This window comes from Lissotriton vulgaris, chromosome 5 (genome assembly GCF_964263255.1).
Source record: "Lissotriton vulgaris chromosome 5, aLisVul1.2, whole genome shotgun sequence".
NCBI lineage: Eukaryota > Metazoa > Chordata > Amphibia > Caudata > Salamandridae > Lissotriton > Lissotriton vulgaris.
In genome coordinates, this window is record NC_141693.1 from 1,694,974,958 (window position 1) to 1,694,991,537 (window position 16,580).

Sequence of the window (16,580 nt, forward strand, 5' to 3'; positions counted from 1 at the left end):
GCCATGTCGACTTGGCAAGTGCATCCATTTGCCAGGCCCTAACCTTCCCTTTTCTTACATGTAAGACACCCCTAAGGTAGGCCCAATGTCACCCCATGGGCAGGGTGCATTGTATGTGAAAGGTAGGACACATACTGAGGTGTGTGACATGACATGTTCTGATAGTGAAATACAGTGTATTTTGTTTTTCACTATTGAAAGGCTATCTGTCCCATAGGTTAGAATGAGAGTTTACGTATAACATCTTATAAATATAACTTCCCGTTGGGACAAGATCGAAAGATGGAGTTTAGAATGCCTGAACTCAGAATATGGAAATGCATCTTTTAGTAAAGATGTTTTTATACTGTGTGTTTGAAAATACCACTTTAAGAAAGTGGGTATTTTCTTGCTTAGCCATCTTGTGTGCCTCTGCTGGTTTGTGGATTGACTGCCTGGCTTTGGAGAGACAGGGACTGGGTATGTGCATTCTCTCAGACAGCTACTGAGGGTGGTTTGATGTATTTCCTGAATGAGTTATGGCTGGGCTGAATAGCCCTGGGCTGCATTCAGAGTAGTGGGAGGAGTTTTCACTATCACCAGAATAGGCCTTGTCTGCATTTAGAGTGGCGGGAGGAGATTACCTTTGCACCTGAATAGGCCCTGTCTGCCTTGGACAATGCTATTTCCACCTCCTGCCGGGAATCTGGACCAGAGAGGACAGAACGGGTTTGGGCTGAGCACAGACACTCTATGCTCAAAAGAACAAACAGACACTAGTTATAAATATTGGGGCCCTATCCCCAGAACTTTAGAATACTGCTAAACTAAGGAACCTGCCAATAAGAAAGGTTGGAAAAGCTGTCAGGAGGAACTGAAACTTTGCTGTGTGCACTGCTTTGTTGTTTTGCTGCTTCTGTCGTGGGCAGGGAAAGGACTGGATTGTACTTTCATCATCCTGCTGTTAGAGTTTTCTCCAAGGGCTTGAAGTTGAGCTTGCCTCCTGTTGGAAGTTTCAGGGAGATAAAAGACTTAAGAGAACTCTTTTGGGACCAAAAAGACTGCCAAGAAGAATTGCTGGAGAAGCTGCGAGGAGGAACTACCACTTTGCTGTGTTGGCCTGCTATGGCTGCTTCTGTCTTGGGCAGTGAAAGGACTGGAATGAACTTTCTACAACTTCTTTGTGTGTGTTTCTCCAAGGGCTTGAGGTAGCGCGTGCTCCCTGTTCAAGAAGGTCCAGGAATAGCAAAGACCTCAAGTTCATCTGTTACCAGCACTGGGGGCTGTGTGTTTTGTGCTGCAACAGAAGAAAAAGCAACACACGCCATCAAGGACGTTGCTGCCGACTCTGTGTCCTGAAGGAACTGCAGAGAGCACCGCCGCACTTTGTACCGCAACCTTGGTCTCACGACGACGACAACCCGACACCGCCACTGAACCGCTGCTTGCACCGTGACCTGTGGGCACTGCACTCTGCACCACCTCGCTTCATGCCGCCGCCTGGGTATCACCAATGCCGCCAATTTATGCTGACATTGACGCTGCTACTTGCACCGTGGTGTCGAGGGCACCGCTCGTAAGTAACACGATGCACCGCTCTCATCCTGCACCAAAGCCTTGGATGAACAATGCCGGCGCCATCGATTCCATTTCGTCAGCTGACAACAGTGCTTCAGCAACGATGATGCCGCATCTTGAATCCTGACATTGCCAGCACCGCAACGAGCACCGCATCACTTCGCACCGCAGCCCTGGTCTCAGCTACGCTACTGAACGACCATCACCGAGCTGCTGCCTGCACTGCAACCTTTGAGCACTGCACACCACACCGCTGCACTTCGCACCGCAGCTCGATGCCTGCAGACGCCGGCGCTCCCGAGTTCAACCGCAAGGAGTTCGATCTGCAACGCGTATGACTTCAAGGTCCCGGCAACTCCTGTACCAACCTCCAATACAGATGCCTGCAAACACAGGCTCTTCAGGGCTCATCGAGAGATCACTGATTCCCTGCATTTCTAACAGGTACTGTTATGCGGGTCTATCCGACACCTTAGCTGGCCCGTGACGCTGCAGTCAGCCAGAACTGTTTGGATTTGTTGTTCACAACACCGTGATAGTCCTGTACGGAGCTATGAACTTCAATAAACTGTATTTTAAGTCTATTTTTGATTATTGAGATTTTTTTTATCATTTTTGGTCTTGTTTGCACTGACAAAATATTGGTTATTTTTGTTAACTGGTGTGGTGTCCTTTTGTAGTGTTTTCACTGTATTACTGTTGGTTATGTTTAAATGCTTTACACACTGCCCCTGAGATAAGCCTGACTACCCGTGACAAGCTACCAAGGGGGTGAGCAGAAGTTATTTTTGGAGTGTAACTCCCTTATCCTGACTAGAAGGAAGGGTCCCTAATTGGACAAAGGTGCAAACCATTGCCAACTATACACCACCATTTCTAGCAGTGCACATATGTGTGCTCCTAATATACACTCCCTAACCTAGTTGCCTTGGGAGGGTGTTCTGCCAAGAATCCCCTACTGGATTATCTAACTTCCCATTCCATGAAGGCAAGGTATGTAGGTCCCAATCTTGGTCACAAGTTGGACATCCCTTCTTGCAGGGTATAAACAGGAATCAGCTTGGCAGACACCACGACAACCTCGCAGAGTGCTCCTCTAATTTGAGCACGGAAATGTGTGTTTATTTACCATAACATCATCCATGCATCGTGTTGAGGCTTCAGCTGGGCCGACATTGTTTATTGTCTTTGTAATAGACATATCGCCTCATGGACGAAAAATAAACAACAACATTTGCACAATGTGTGCTCAGGCCTTTTACTAAATGATCAAGGTGTCATGATAGTGTACTTATGAAGTGGAATTGTAAGCAATGTGGTTTCATGGAAACTAATACTGCACTGTCACACAAGCAAAATGTGTGTCAAAAGTCATTGTATAGAATAGTAGGAAAGTTAAGAAAAGTGCACATGTAAATAGCAGTGTTTCTTCCCTGGCCTAACTTAGCCATGTGACAGTGTGTGCAGTCCTGAAGATGGAAATGGGTCTATGTGATACTGAGGAAGGAACTCGATGTGCACAGAAATGATGATGGAAGGAGTTGTGGGTGATACTAACGAAATAATTGGATATGTGTAGTAATGAGGATGGAATTTCGTGTGCGTGGTCCTGAAGATGGAAGTGATTTTACATGATACTGAGTATGGAACTGGATATGTTTGGTTATTCTCTGTAAGTGGATCCACCATTTCCAAAAGCTTGTAGTGGCAGGAGACCGAGGCCTCCTCAATACAATTTGTTGGATCACAGAAAAATTACCTTTTACTTCTTTCATTGAACCTTGAAACTTTTGCAATGAAACGGATACATGACCATGGAGACGCAAGCAGTCAAATGCTTAACCTTCAGACTGAGATCCTGAGACCTTAACATTTCGGTCAAAAGGGACCCTCCCACTTTTGGTTACAAGAGTAACCTTTCTAGGATCTGATATAGGGACATCAGGAATTGGGGTACCGAAAAAGAGATGGATCAAACAGAGAACATTGTCCTCTATAAAGACTGGCACCAGTTCTGGGATACTCCTGGCTTTAGGGATGGTGAAATGGACATCTTAATTTTTGAGGGGTCGGCCCAAAGCAGAAACTGTTGGAATCATTTCATCACCATTGTCTGAATCAATTGAATCAATGGCATTATAATTAACAGAAAAATAATTTTGTGCATTCTCTAGAACAATAAAATTACGTTATTTCTTAGTCTTGGGTTTTTTTCCTTCACACAAGAGGGTCAAAGGATTGACTAAGTGGTGTTATCTGTGGGTGGTTGAGTACCACTAATCACAATACCAAGAGAGTCAGAGAGCTATGTTATAGAAGGTTCCTGGCCCTTCTGAGAATGCACATAGTTTGATTTAGAGAACATTTACCTCTTTTGGGTATCATCTAGATTTTATTAGTTACACAGACTCACTTTTCAAAACACTGCACTCATTGAAAAATGAATGTGTTCAGTCTGCAGGTAGGGGTCAGGCTTTCACTAATAGCACAAGTCCAGGAGTCAATATATTTAGCCATGAACTTTGAAAGAGTAATACCGAAGAAATAATATAGGTTCTGTTTTATCAATTTGTCTTCTTCAAATTCAGAATCAACATGAAATATACCAGGTCCTTTATAACTATTAATTTTTCAAAGGTACTGCAGCACACCCGGTTTCTTCTCATTAATTGAAACGTTGTATTTTTTTTTACTTTCAGCGTGCATACACTTCTGGTGCACTCTGCTCCTTTTAGTGCACAATTAAGACAATGTCAAAAAGAGGATTGTGACTCGTGGCTTTCGGGTCACTAAAGGAGTTGCATAGCTTTATGCACATTTGTGTTGAATTTTTATCAGGTACTCACTAGTAAGCCCATTTCCTTTAAATAATGTATTCATTTTTGTCCCTCACGTCACAGAAAACAAAGTTCCATAGTTTCACACTTGTTAATTGCTCTCGGATTGCCCATCCGGGCCTATCCATAGGCACGTAAAGAAAACTTCATCAGTCCATCACATATATTCACCCAATGCATTTCGGTCTCGTGTTCGACCTTCCTCGGGGGTATCTACAATGATTAAGAATGCTTATGTCAGCTCCACATTTTTTACAAATAACTGTGAATAAACACAAAATCATTTTTTGCTCAAACCCCATAATCATAATCCATCCTTCTTAAACAAATGTTTACTCCCCACTGTTCAAATGTTTACCGTCTGTGTGCTTTCCCCAAACATTATCCCTACGTTCAAAACACCCTCCTCATGGTTTAAACAGAATCAGTTTCCGATAACCCTTTATAACTATTGCCATCATCATAATCTCAAATTTACACAAAAAAGCAACATATATTGAAATTCAAGATTCAGAAATGAGAAGGGCCACATGCGTTTAAGCTGTAAACTTCATTTTTAATATTTATGTAGAGTGCCAATCTGATTTCTATTTGCACAATATCATCAACCATTACTCTTTCAAATGTTTTTGCCAGTGCTTCCTCAGAAACACATGAACAAGTGTCCTGCGTACAAGCATGTGGGCAGTCATGTGACCTATATTTGGTACATTGCTCTAATGCTAAATCTATTCCACTATAGGAATGCATGCAGATCATTGTAGTGTCCATGTCATGTTTTTAAACAAACTGTCCGTGCATGAAATGTATTGTGCAAGTACTGGAAGCCCAAGTAGCAGGAAAGGAAACCACTGCCCAGAAATCCATCCAAAGAAAGAAAGCAAAAGAGAAGCACGCCTGTGAGAAACCCAGCCCAATCAAGCCCAATACGCTAACAGAGATACAATAGCAAACACCTTTCAGACACATTTCTAACAGAAGAATAGAAAAGGGATGACTTGGAGTACTTCCGTAGCTGAGCAGCAAGAAAAGAGGCTGTTACTTCCTGCTGATATATATACTGGGATCACGGCTGACTGGGGGTTTTGCTTCGCTCAATCTGTAGATTGTGACCCAGGGTTTGCTGGGCAGTGTGGTTTTTTGTGATGTGTGGCTATAATAAAAATAGCAAGCTACTAAAGTATAATATGAGCCTCCTGTCTTGTAAAAAAACGAACTTCTTAAAAAAAAAAAAAATTAAGCATTTACTGGCTACCTATAAGATAGGTCATCTGTCTGTCTGTCTGCCTATCTATGTAATCAATCCATGCAGTGGCGTAGCAAGGTGAGTTTTTGGGGGAGGGGCGGTTAGCTCTAAGCGGAACAAGTTTTTACATGGGCTGGCCGTCACAGGAATCGCCAGCACCCTCGCCGCTCTTACATGCAGGGGCCGCGGGCTGCAAAAGCAGGGACCGCCACGGGCAACATAGGGTCTAGCTATGCCACTGAATCCATGCCACTAAGCCCAGACATTCAGACACTCTGGCATTTTGCCAGGGGGCTGCAGGATCGGCCGGTACAGGTAAAAGCGGTGGGGATGCTGGGAGGGCGAGGATTAACATAGGATGGGATAGGGAAAATGAAATAAATAAATAAAGCCACTTATCTTGCGCTCACCGCATCGCTGGCGATGCAGCGAGAGCAAAATAAAAGGCTTTTTATTTATTTATTTTATTTTCCCTATGCCGTCATATATCACCTTCTTCCATCCGCCCGCCCCACTGCTCTTACCTGTACCGGCCGCGCCTGGGGTAGGTGGTGACTTACCGAGCTGGGTGACAAATGCAAACACAGTTGATGGACAGAATGCAGGACAATGTCATACATTCACCCCAGAACAGAGATCTGGGCCTAAATCCTTTGTTTCTTTGCTCACCATGCCATTCCAGTTTGAACCCGGCCATATGCAAATCAGCCTTGAACCTGTGCTTCATGGGAACAGTCCAGCCCAAACTGCCAAGCCAGGTCCTCCCTGGACTGGAAACAAGCATCCTAGGACCAGTTTATTGGTGTTGCCACTCTTCAGCCAGAATAGCTTGATTCCAGTGGCATGGAGAGCACAAACTCACGTCTGGGCATACCTGTCCCATTCGGGGTGACAAATGAAAAACAGTTGATGGACAGAATGCAGAACAAATGGCCTAAATCCATTGGTTTTTTGCTCACCTTGCCATTCCAGTTTGAACCTAGCCATATGCAAATCAGCCTTGACCCTATGCCTCATGGGAACAGTACAGCCCAAACTACCAAGCGAGGTCCCCCCTGGACTGGAAACCAGCATCCTAGGACCGGTTCGGGTTTTATTCTTCTTCAGCTAGGATAGCTTGATTCCAGTGGCATGGAGAGCACTGGACCCACGTGTGGGCATACCGCCCCACTCGGGGTGACAAATGCAAAAACAGTCCATGGACAGCCAGGATAGCTTGATTTCAGTGGCATGGAGAGCACTGGACCTACATCTGGGCATGCCTGTCCCACTCGGTGACAAATGCAAAAACAGTTGATGGACAGAATGCAGAACAATGTCATACATTCACCCCAGTACAGAGATCTGGGCCTAAATCCATCGTTTTTTTGCTCACCGTGCCATTCCAGTTTGAACCAAGCCATATGCAAATCAGCCTTGACCCTGTGCCTCATGGGAACAGCCTAGCCCAAACTGCCAAACCAGGTCCTCCGTGGACTGGAAACCGGCATCCTAGGACTGGTTTTGGGCTTTCACCCCTCTTCAGCCAGGATAGCTTGATTCCAGTGGCATGGAAAGCACAGGACCCACTTCTGGGCATACCCGTCCCACTTGGGGTGACAAATGCAAATACAGTTGATGGACAGAATGCTGAACAATCCCATACATTCAGCCCTGTACAGAGATCTGGGCCTAAATCCATTGTTTTTTTGCTCATTGTGCCATTCCAGTTTGAACCCAGCCATATGCAAATCAGCCTTGACCCTGTGCCTCATGGGAACAGTCTAGCCCAAACTGCCAAACCAGGTCCTCTGTGGACTGGAAACCGGCATCCTAGGACTGGTATTGGGCTTTCACCCCTCTTCAGCCAGGATAGCTTGATTCCAGTGGCATGGAGAGCACAGGCCCCACTTCTGGGCATACCCGTCCCACTTGGGGTGACAAATGCAAATACAGTTGATGGACAGAATGCTGAACAATGCCATACATTCAGCCCAGTACAGAGATCTGGGCCTAAATCTATCGTTTTTTTGATCACCATGCCATTCCAGTTTGAACCCAGCCATATGCGAATCTGCCTTGACCCTGGGCCTCATGGGAACAGTCCAGCCCGTCCTGCCAAGCCAGATCCTCCCTGAACTGTAAACAAGCAACCTAGGACCAGTTTCGTGATTTCACCCCTCTTCCGCCAGGGTAGCTTGATTCCAGTGGCATGGAGAGCACAGAACCCACGCCTGGGGATACCCGTCCCACTCGGGGTGACAAATGCAAAAACAGTTGATGGACAGAATGCAGAACAATGTCAAACATTCACCGAGCTGGGTGGACTGCCATGATGGAACCATGAAAGACCCCGTGGCAGCTTTCTAGTTAGTCTCTTGCAGTTTGGGGCTGGTTTGAACATTTTCGCAATGGCTTTTGATCTCCAGCCTGGCCCTGCCCAGGCACCCAACCCCTCCGAGTCCTCTCCCCATTCAGTAATCTTGCTTTGATCGTTTCATTCCGGATGCCATGTCGTCTTATAATGCAGTGTAGTCATAGACACCAGGTTCTAAGGGTGTGTGGGGCTTGGGCCCCACCAATCATTTAAGATAGGAGCTGCAGGTGCAGATCAGCATGTTTCACATTGTTTACTAGAAAGACAAGGTGTGAAATGGAGCATATCTAAGGGGGAGGGAGAGAGAGGTCGGTGGCACGAGGCTGCAGTTCTAAGCCATCTCTCACTGTAACATCCTCATCGCCTAAGCATCAAAACATTCAACATACAATGCCCGCTTTACTTGTTGAAAAAGTGCCCCATTTAATGGCGTGAAACAAACTTACCTTCCCTTTGCTTTAAAATGTTATAAGTTTGAGTCATTTATAAGGCCAGCTACACCTTACTGTTTGGAAAATGTGGAGCGGACCTGGTGTACAATAGGTAAAATGACCTTTAAATATTATTTCCACGTTGACTTTTATGCTAATTTCTAGTATATTCTTGTGTATGGTGCTCAGAATCTGAGGGGGAGGGGCCTTCAGGACACTTATAAAAGCATAGCAAGATCACAAACATCGGAAGCAGTGGGCGCTGTCCTATGTAGGGGGCGCTGTCCTCATCGGGTGGGCACTGTGTTTAGCAATAACTTATGACTGGATATATTTGAGGTGCACTTTTGCCCGGTGGTGGTGAGGGAATCCAGGAGGCGGTCACGGGTTGTGTGGGCACACAAAAAAATATCGCACCAGACGCCACCAGCACTAAAGCCGTCCCTGAATACGGTACATTCCTAGTCTACAGGATGCATTGGAAAGATTTCACCTGAGTAATACTGCAAAAAGGTTGCAGCAGTTCCGTCCTATGTGATGATGTGGCATTTCTGCACATTGCCTATACAAACTGTCCTCTCATCTGTGTTTTTTAGTATGTGTTCCTTGCTTTCAGGGTTCAAGGGGGTGCAACGTGGGTGTCCAGTGCTGGCTGGATGTCTAGCACAATATAAAACGAATACAACGGTGGTTTATTCCTGGGCCTCGAGCCTGGCGTGTTTGTCCATTCCTGGGTCTGTGCGTGGACTCTCACATGTGTCGCTAAGGTACACCCCGGGACACGCATGACATCTTGCCTCAAGAAGCTGCTCGTATGATCTGAGCCCCGCCAATAATCCAGACAGTGAAACTGGCTCCCGTATCCTCGGCGACGGTGAGTGGGTGGACCTGTCTGCCGATGATAATTGCAGCACTGCCCCCGTGTGGCACTACAGTGAAGTGCACAACGCGCCGGCACTTTCAACCCAATAGGATTATCCCAGATCAAGGTCGGCCAGCGGCGCGCGCTCTCACTGAACAGTGACACCCCTTATGGCTCCACGATATCCTCTACTTTTATTTCCTAATTCCTGTGCCAATGTTGTCTGCAATCACTTCATGTGTAGTGCCAAACAGCTTTATGACAGCATGTAGCGCCGTCGAGATATATGTTTATTGTTAGCGCTTGTACTGAATTAAGATTTTATAATAACACGTTAGTGAAAACACTATTGTTAACTAAGAAGACATCTTAACACTCATGCCGCCCTCGTTTTTCTACACCTTTTCCAATTTCATTGGTATATAATTTAGGAGCCCCTTCCTCCTCAGCCCCCGGTCCAATTTACAAAACGCCAACTCAACTGAGCTAGCTTTATCCACTTTAGTGAGAAGGAAAGTCTGGGACTGATTCAATTCCGTGATCATGAAGCACGTGTCCAACCCACTGAGTGTTCCTCCTGCATAATTATCTCTTTTAAATGGATATCTTATGGCCACATCGCTAGCAGGTTGCTACATGGCAAATAGCGCCCAGAAGTAAAGCGGGCCTGTGCCCGTCCACTGATGGCGCAGGGAGGCGGGTAGCGCTACGTTCAGTGCCGGTGCACGCACCTCAGACACGTAACGCTGGGAAGAGCCAGTCACATGTCAGGTTTTACTAACATGCCTTTTCCACTGACGTCATCGAGATGCAAGGCCCTAAAGGCAGGCTGGGGTTCGTAAAAGGTCACTTACATGTCGGGCTGCGCCTGCATGTCGGTGCAGCTAAGAAGCTGGCGAGTTATGACGTAGTCAGTCACATGTCACGATGTACCTCTGCAAACCCTCCGGGGTCGGAGAGAGACAGCCACATCTCAGGCTGAGACAATTTTCATGGCAGGCTGTCTCTCAACTGGACCTGTGGGAAACAGAGTCACGTGAGGCAGATCCTGTGGCGCGCTGTTTGGTGATTGACTGACCCTGACCCATCCTAACCTGCCTTTCCGACCTGTCGACAAATCCCCCAGTTCGCCATAGTCCCACCAACAGGGTTGTCCCCGCCATTAATGTGTGGGCAATAGGGCACAACTATATTGTATGGAATCCGAGGTCACTGGTGATATGGCCTGGGGCCCCCTTGTCAGAGAGGGCCCCTCGCGCCTGCTGCCTCTCCGTCTCTGCTCCCAGTCATAAAGAGAAGAAAAGAAAAGTTGTCGGGGAGGGAGGGTGGCGCGCGGGGGGAGGGGCGGCCTGTCATTAGCTCTGACTGTAAGATGCATCTCTTACCTTAGGCCATGCCTTCCCATTGGCTGGCAGCTGTCTCCCAAACCTTGTACTTCTGAACACGAGCTCCTCTGTGATCAGTGCGGAGAAACAGAGGCAAAAAATTACATTCACACCCCCTGCCCCCTCCCTCGCCCAAAAAAATCTTCCCGAGACACCCCCTCCTAGAAGTCTAGAGACAGTAAGAGCTCCAACCTGACAAGGCTCGCTCGCCTCCTGCTCTTCGCAGCGCCCGGGATTTGTGGAGGTTTTTCGTGTTTTTGAGGGGTGCCGCTGGTGTTTTTTCTCCTCCCTGGATGTTCCTCCACCGGGCTCCCTGAATTCCTGTCCCCCGCCCGGGACCCCCCCTCCAGGACTGATGGATATCCTGTACCTGCTGGGCATATTGGTCTCGTGCGCGGTGGGCGGCACCCGGGTGCTGGCCGGGTACCCCATCTGGTGGTGAGTGGCCTCGCGCTGGGTCTTGGGTGCGGGTTTTGGGTGGCGGGGGAAGAGGTTCTTCTTTGTCCCCTTTCCCGGAGTTGAATGGTTGAGTGTGTAGACATGCATAGACCTGCAAACTGTAGCGCCTCGAGGCGGATTGTCATTAAGGGTGTAGACGCACAGAGTTCACAGGAGTTATTTTTGAAGGGCTCTCCCAGTTTGGGTGTTTTTTATTCACGGCTGGTATTCATAGGCAGCAAAGGTGCCGCCCTGTTCAGCGCACACAAGGGCTTGCAGAGAAAGCAGCGGCTGGACAGACTCAGGGTTTATTTTGTGGCGCTATCTATCATTGCCGAAGGGAGTCGAAAGTGTAAAGTTTGTCAGTAGAAGCCCGCGAGGTAGCTTGTGCCAGAGTGTCTGTCAGCCCTAGAGTGTGTGAGTGTACGATCATGTCCGCATTTGAGTGAGTGCCCTGCTGTGAACGAGTGAGTTTCTGGATGCATGAGTGAGTGCGTGACTATGGATGTGAGTGAGAGCGCATGGGTGCACGAGTGTTTACATCAATGGAAGTATGTTGGCGTGCTTGGGTGGGTAAGTGGAAGAGTGCATGCGCGTGTGAATGCGTAGATGAACACGAGTGTGTGTAAGGCAGAGATTGCCTGGGTTCAGAATCACTCTGTTGTGACAGGCAGCTCTCTTCCAAGCGCTGAGAAGCAGCCCAGGGTCAGGCTGGCGCTAAGACCAGCGTTCACCAGACTGCCCAAGGCCTCGGTGCTCAGAAGGGGAATTGTGGTATTCGGAAGGGCCCGGCCTTTAGAGGCGGTTCCAATCAGAATATTACTTATTTAGACGGGGAATGCCCCCCGTGGGCCACCGTTCGTCTCAGCTATCGATTAATGGGGCCAGGCGACAGAAGGCCCACTCCAAGGTTTTGGAGAAAAGTATAGTCTTAAAGAAGCGTTTCTTCCACCAGGAAGGGCGACGCCAACCTGGGCAAATATCCTTATGTTTATCGATTTGTGTAGCGCTCACTACGGAGCGCGGTTGCTTTGAGGCGCTTGCTAGAGGAAAGGTTCGAGGTCCGGTGCATCTTGGTTATAGTGACACCCTATGATCGGGGTCGCTGGAATTATGCGATTTTGCAGCTGCTGCGTTTTCTGCATGATTATAGATTTGCCGCAGTTACCACCATCTCCTCATAATTTGCAGATTTAAACAAAAATAGTTTCTAGCTGAAACGGCTAAACAGCCACTAAAGAAAGATCGAAACGCGGTGCAGCACAATGGCAGACCCTCTGCACATTTTAGATGGTCAATTTTAATTGATACTTTTTGTATTTAGGTGTTCCTGGTAGAAATAAGATGAAATATTTTCCCACATAGTATAAATTTGTGTTAAAATGACAAAATAGTGAAATAATATCGCCACAGAATGTGCTGCACTGCATTGCATAATTTGCCCTTTGTGCCAAATAATGTAGTTAATAGTGCTGCATAATTTGGTGCTTCAGTGCTTCATAATTTCACTGAATCTGCTCCTGAGCTAATGGAAGCGGCTTACACCGTGTTTAGGTGGTAGCAGTGTTCCACCCTACATGCACGGTGTGTCCTTAGGGTGGAGTGCAGGAGGTTGGGTGGCATTGATCCTGCGCTGGTGAGAGTGGCAGCGGAGACATTCACAGCCATGGTTACATTGACATCCTAGGTCCTAAGAATGCCGCATAAAGGTCATGGTATGGCTTGGTAGGCATTTTGTAGGGTGGAGCAGGGGAGGTTGGGTGGCATTGATCCTGCGCTGGTGAGAGTGTCAGCGGAGACATTCACAGCCATGGTTACATTGACATCCTAGGTCCTAAGAATGTCGCATAAAGGTCATGGTATGGCTTGGTAGGCATTATGTAGGGTGGGGCAGGGGAAGTTGGGTGGCATTGATCCTGCGCTGGTGAGAGGGGCAGCAGAGACATTTCCAGCACTGGCTACGTTGACCTCCGATCACCTAACTGAAGCAGCATAGGTGGTGATTAAGTGATAGGCATTGTGTAGGATCAACCACAGAAGGCTGGGTGGCGTTGACCCTGAATGGCTGAAAGCAGCGGCGGAGACATTGGCAACGCTGTTATGTTACTGCGAAGAAGCTCATAGGTTTGCATTTAGATTCAGGGCCTTATTAAGATCTTGGCGGACGGGATACTCCATCACAAACGTCGGGCACGCCACATTACAAGGGCATTACGCTGTATGGCCCTTGCAGTACGTGGATGGAGTACAGTCTTGTTTTGGTGGATTATCCTGTCTGCCGCACTCTAGGTAAGGCTCTTATATCAGCTGATGAGATATGCAAGCACGTATTTCCAAAACACAACACTGTGCTGTGGAACAGCCATTCCCTCCACGGGGAGAAGAACAAGGTGGTGATGAAAAGTTATTTTAATTACAGGAATTTTCATACAGCAGGAAATGCTAGCAAATGGAAGTTCACCATAGTATCCTTGCAATGCACACACACCACCTCTTAGCCCTATCAGGAGGCCAGGGGACATATTTACTGTATTTTAAGAGAATGTGAGTGTCTTAAGGAAAGGTATCCGCATCCCATGTCCCGAGAAGTGGAAAGCGCCAGGATTTTGGAGTGAAAGATTTTAGAAAAGGGACATTTCTAGTAGCGTCAATTATTATTTCTTCATTGAGGGCGTTTTCAAAGCTATAATATGAGAGATATGCTACTATGTAATATGAGAGATATATCACTAAGACAGGAATTATTTTAACAGGGAGGGAATCTACGACCCTGTTCAACTGAAGGAAAATTGTATTGTTAGGGGATTGATTTGAAGTCAGCCACCTCTTCCGTAGAGGGAGACGAACAGACACTCAAAACTAATTGTCATTTAGGAAATATTCTTAAAGTATGTTTAAAGGTGTAGGGCCGCGATTTTTGATCTTCAGAAAATGTTCTTTAAAATTGCCATTTGTTCCATAGTGAGGCATGCTGCGAATCCTTCAACATTTCCTTTGTGAGAGAATGTACCAGAAACTGGAATAGATTACACACATAGAGAGGGCAGCGAGTTTGAAACAATGTTCTTAAGATTGGAACTTTTCCCTCTGAGAAGGATGATATAGGGCAATACAATCTAATTTCATTTGGAACATCTTAAAAAATGTATTCTTTTATTATGAAAAGGTATCGAGGGTCTATTGATGGTCAATCTTAGGAAATGCTCTCCATGTGTGATTTATTTTCTCGCAGAAGGATGGTAGGAACTTTCAATGATGTTGGCATTAAGGGAAAGTTCTGGAAATATGAATTATTTTCTCAGGGATAGATGCAGAAATATAAATGAGGTTGAAATTAAGACTTATTTTGGGAGTATTGTCAATTTTGAAAGTGAAGTGTCATTGTGGGCAATACATGTTGTTCGAATTAAGGGAATGTTCAGTAAATGAGAATTATTTTCACAGTCAGTGAGGCAGTAAAGCTATAAATGATGTTCTTGAAATCTAAATGGTTAAAGATCGTGTATTTGGTAGGGATGTACTTACGTCAGAGGTCGCTTCCATTGTGGGGCCAAGGTGGATTTACAAATTGGTTCCTTCCTGGTATATACTTTTTTTAAGAAGAAGAAACTCCAATTGGAAATAGAATTAGCGAGTTTGAGAAGATGTCTTGAGGTAATGTAATGAAGATTCCCTTCCTGGGCAGGGGCGCGCTTGCATGTGTGAATGGTGACACGAAGGCTCATGAAGCACGAATAGTTTCACCAGAGAGGACAAGCAGGGACTGGCAGGTTCGTTAGACGAAGAATGCTGTTTTAACGAAACAATATCCCTGATGTAATATCTGGAGACTGTGAGGGTGTAGTGTAAGTGTAGCACCATGAGTAAGCCTTTTTCAAAGGATGGAGCAAGTTTACGCTTTTGCTGTCAGTGATATGTGAGATAGGACTTGTAATTCTTCGATGTTCCTTCACCCACCTGTCTGGTGGACTGGACGGTGCGAGGCAAGCGATTTTGGGCCTTGCGCAAAGAAACCTATTGTCTAGGCCCTTTGCTGGCGTTGGAGCGTATTTGATGCGTTGAGCAGTCTGGCGTGTCAGGCTGCCAGCGCTCTTTGTGTCTTCCTAGTATCTCCCTGCAGTACAACCCACCTGACCTCATGAGGGGGTCAGACCTACCTGATGATGCAGGTAGCAGGAAGGACCTCCGCTAGAAGGGTGCAGTCATAGACCAGAGAGCGGCCGTGCTTGCGAGATATGGTAACCCCAGGGTCCGCTGGTGGGCAAATGTCTAAACTACACAAAAAGTACACACCAGTACATTAAGCTCAACATGGTGCAAATTGAGGGATTGTTTATCAGTCTTGAGTGTTGGTGCAGTTGACCATTTTCACATTTTTAAACCTTTGAAAAAGTCAAATCTGGACTATAAATCCATCGCCCTCCTTTGGGAATGATTTATCCGCCAGTGCGTCGCACCGATGAGGCGCCGTTTGCTGAAGCACCCCACGGCTTTGTCTGACCATTACTTCCACCTGGCCATTATTGTGACTGACCATTACTTTGACCTGCAGCTGACCATTGACAGGTGATTGACAGGCCATTACTTCAACTGGCCACTACTCCGACTGAGTATCATTGTTGTCTGGCCAGGACCCCGCCTGGCTGTTACTGCAGACTGACTCATATTTGGAGCTGACCTTGACCTTGACTGACCATTGATTCGGTGGGTCATTCACTGCCATCACCGTTTCTCGCCAAAGGCATTTATTCACCAGTTTTTCCACTCCTGATGTGTCAGTAAGGCGCCATGTTTGTAAGGCTTTCACTGGTTTATCACCTTCAATCCTCTCCAGGAAATGTTCACACCCCCACCAAACACTGAACCGAAACGTCTCTTGCCGAATTAGCAGGAGCTGGCATTATTCCTCAATTCAATTGCTTTTTTCATGGACATTGGAAGAATGAAGGTCTGATCAGACCCTGCCACTATTCAAACCTTTCAGGTGTGTGGAGCGCGGATCTCTGCAGCGGGCATTAAGCTCCCTGAGTTAACATACCAGCTGCCTCCTATGCCACAGGCTTCGGTATCAGTGAAGCCAAGATGTCTTTTGTCGTATGTTTTTGTCTTATGTTTACCGTTATTTATTTTTTATTTTGTGTCTTTAATACAGCGTGAATTTGGTAACGCAACGCTGTGCAACACGTAACTCCACTTAGTACACTACTCTCAACATTAAAAACAGGGACACCCTCGAGAACGGGGCAGTGTCACCAAAAGAAACTAAGAGCAGACAATTTAGTCAACTTCTGAGGCTCTCCCTGCGAATCAAGACACCCCCCCCATCCTGCCCCGTGGGAGTGATGGACGAAGTCTGTTGTGTCCTCCGTTGATGAGCACATGGTCGCAAAGTGACGCAAAGCATTGCGTCAATCTACTTTTCATGAAAAGGGCCTGCACGAGCGCCTGTGCACCCCTCAGTAAATCTA

At 46.7% G+C, this 16,580-nt stretch overlaps 1 protein-coding gene across 1 annotated transcript in view; it reads left to right on the forward strand.

Moving 5' to 3' along the window:
* The first annotated feature begins 10,865 nt into the window (after positions 1-10,865).
* Positions 10,866-16,580, forward strand: part of WNT3 (Wnt family member 3) — a 156,983-nt gene continuing 151,268 nt past the window's right edge. Inside the window, exon 1 of the mRNA XM_086923837.1 lies at positions 10,866-11,112. Coding sequence (XP_086779963.1) covers positions 11,030-11,112 — 83 coding nt within the window. The 5' untranslated portion in view covers positions 10,866-11,029. The remainder of the gene's footprint in view (positions 11,113-16,580) is intronic.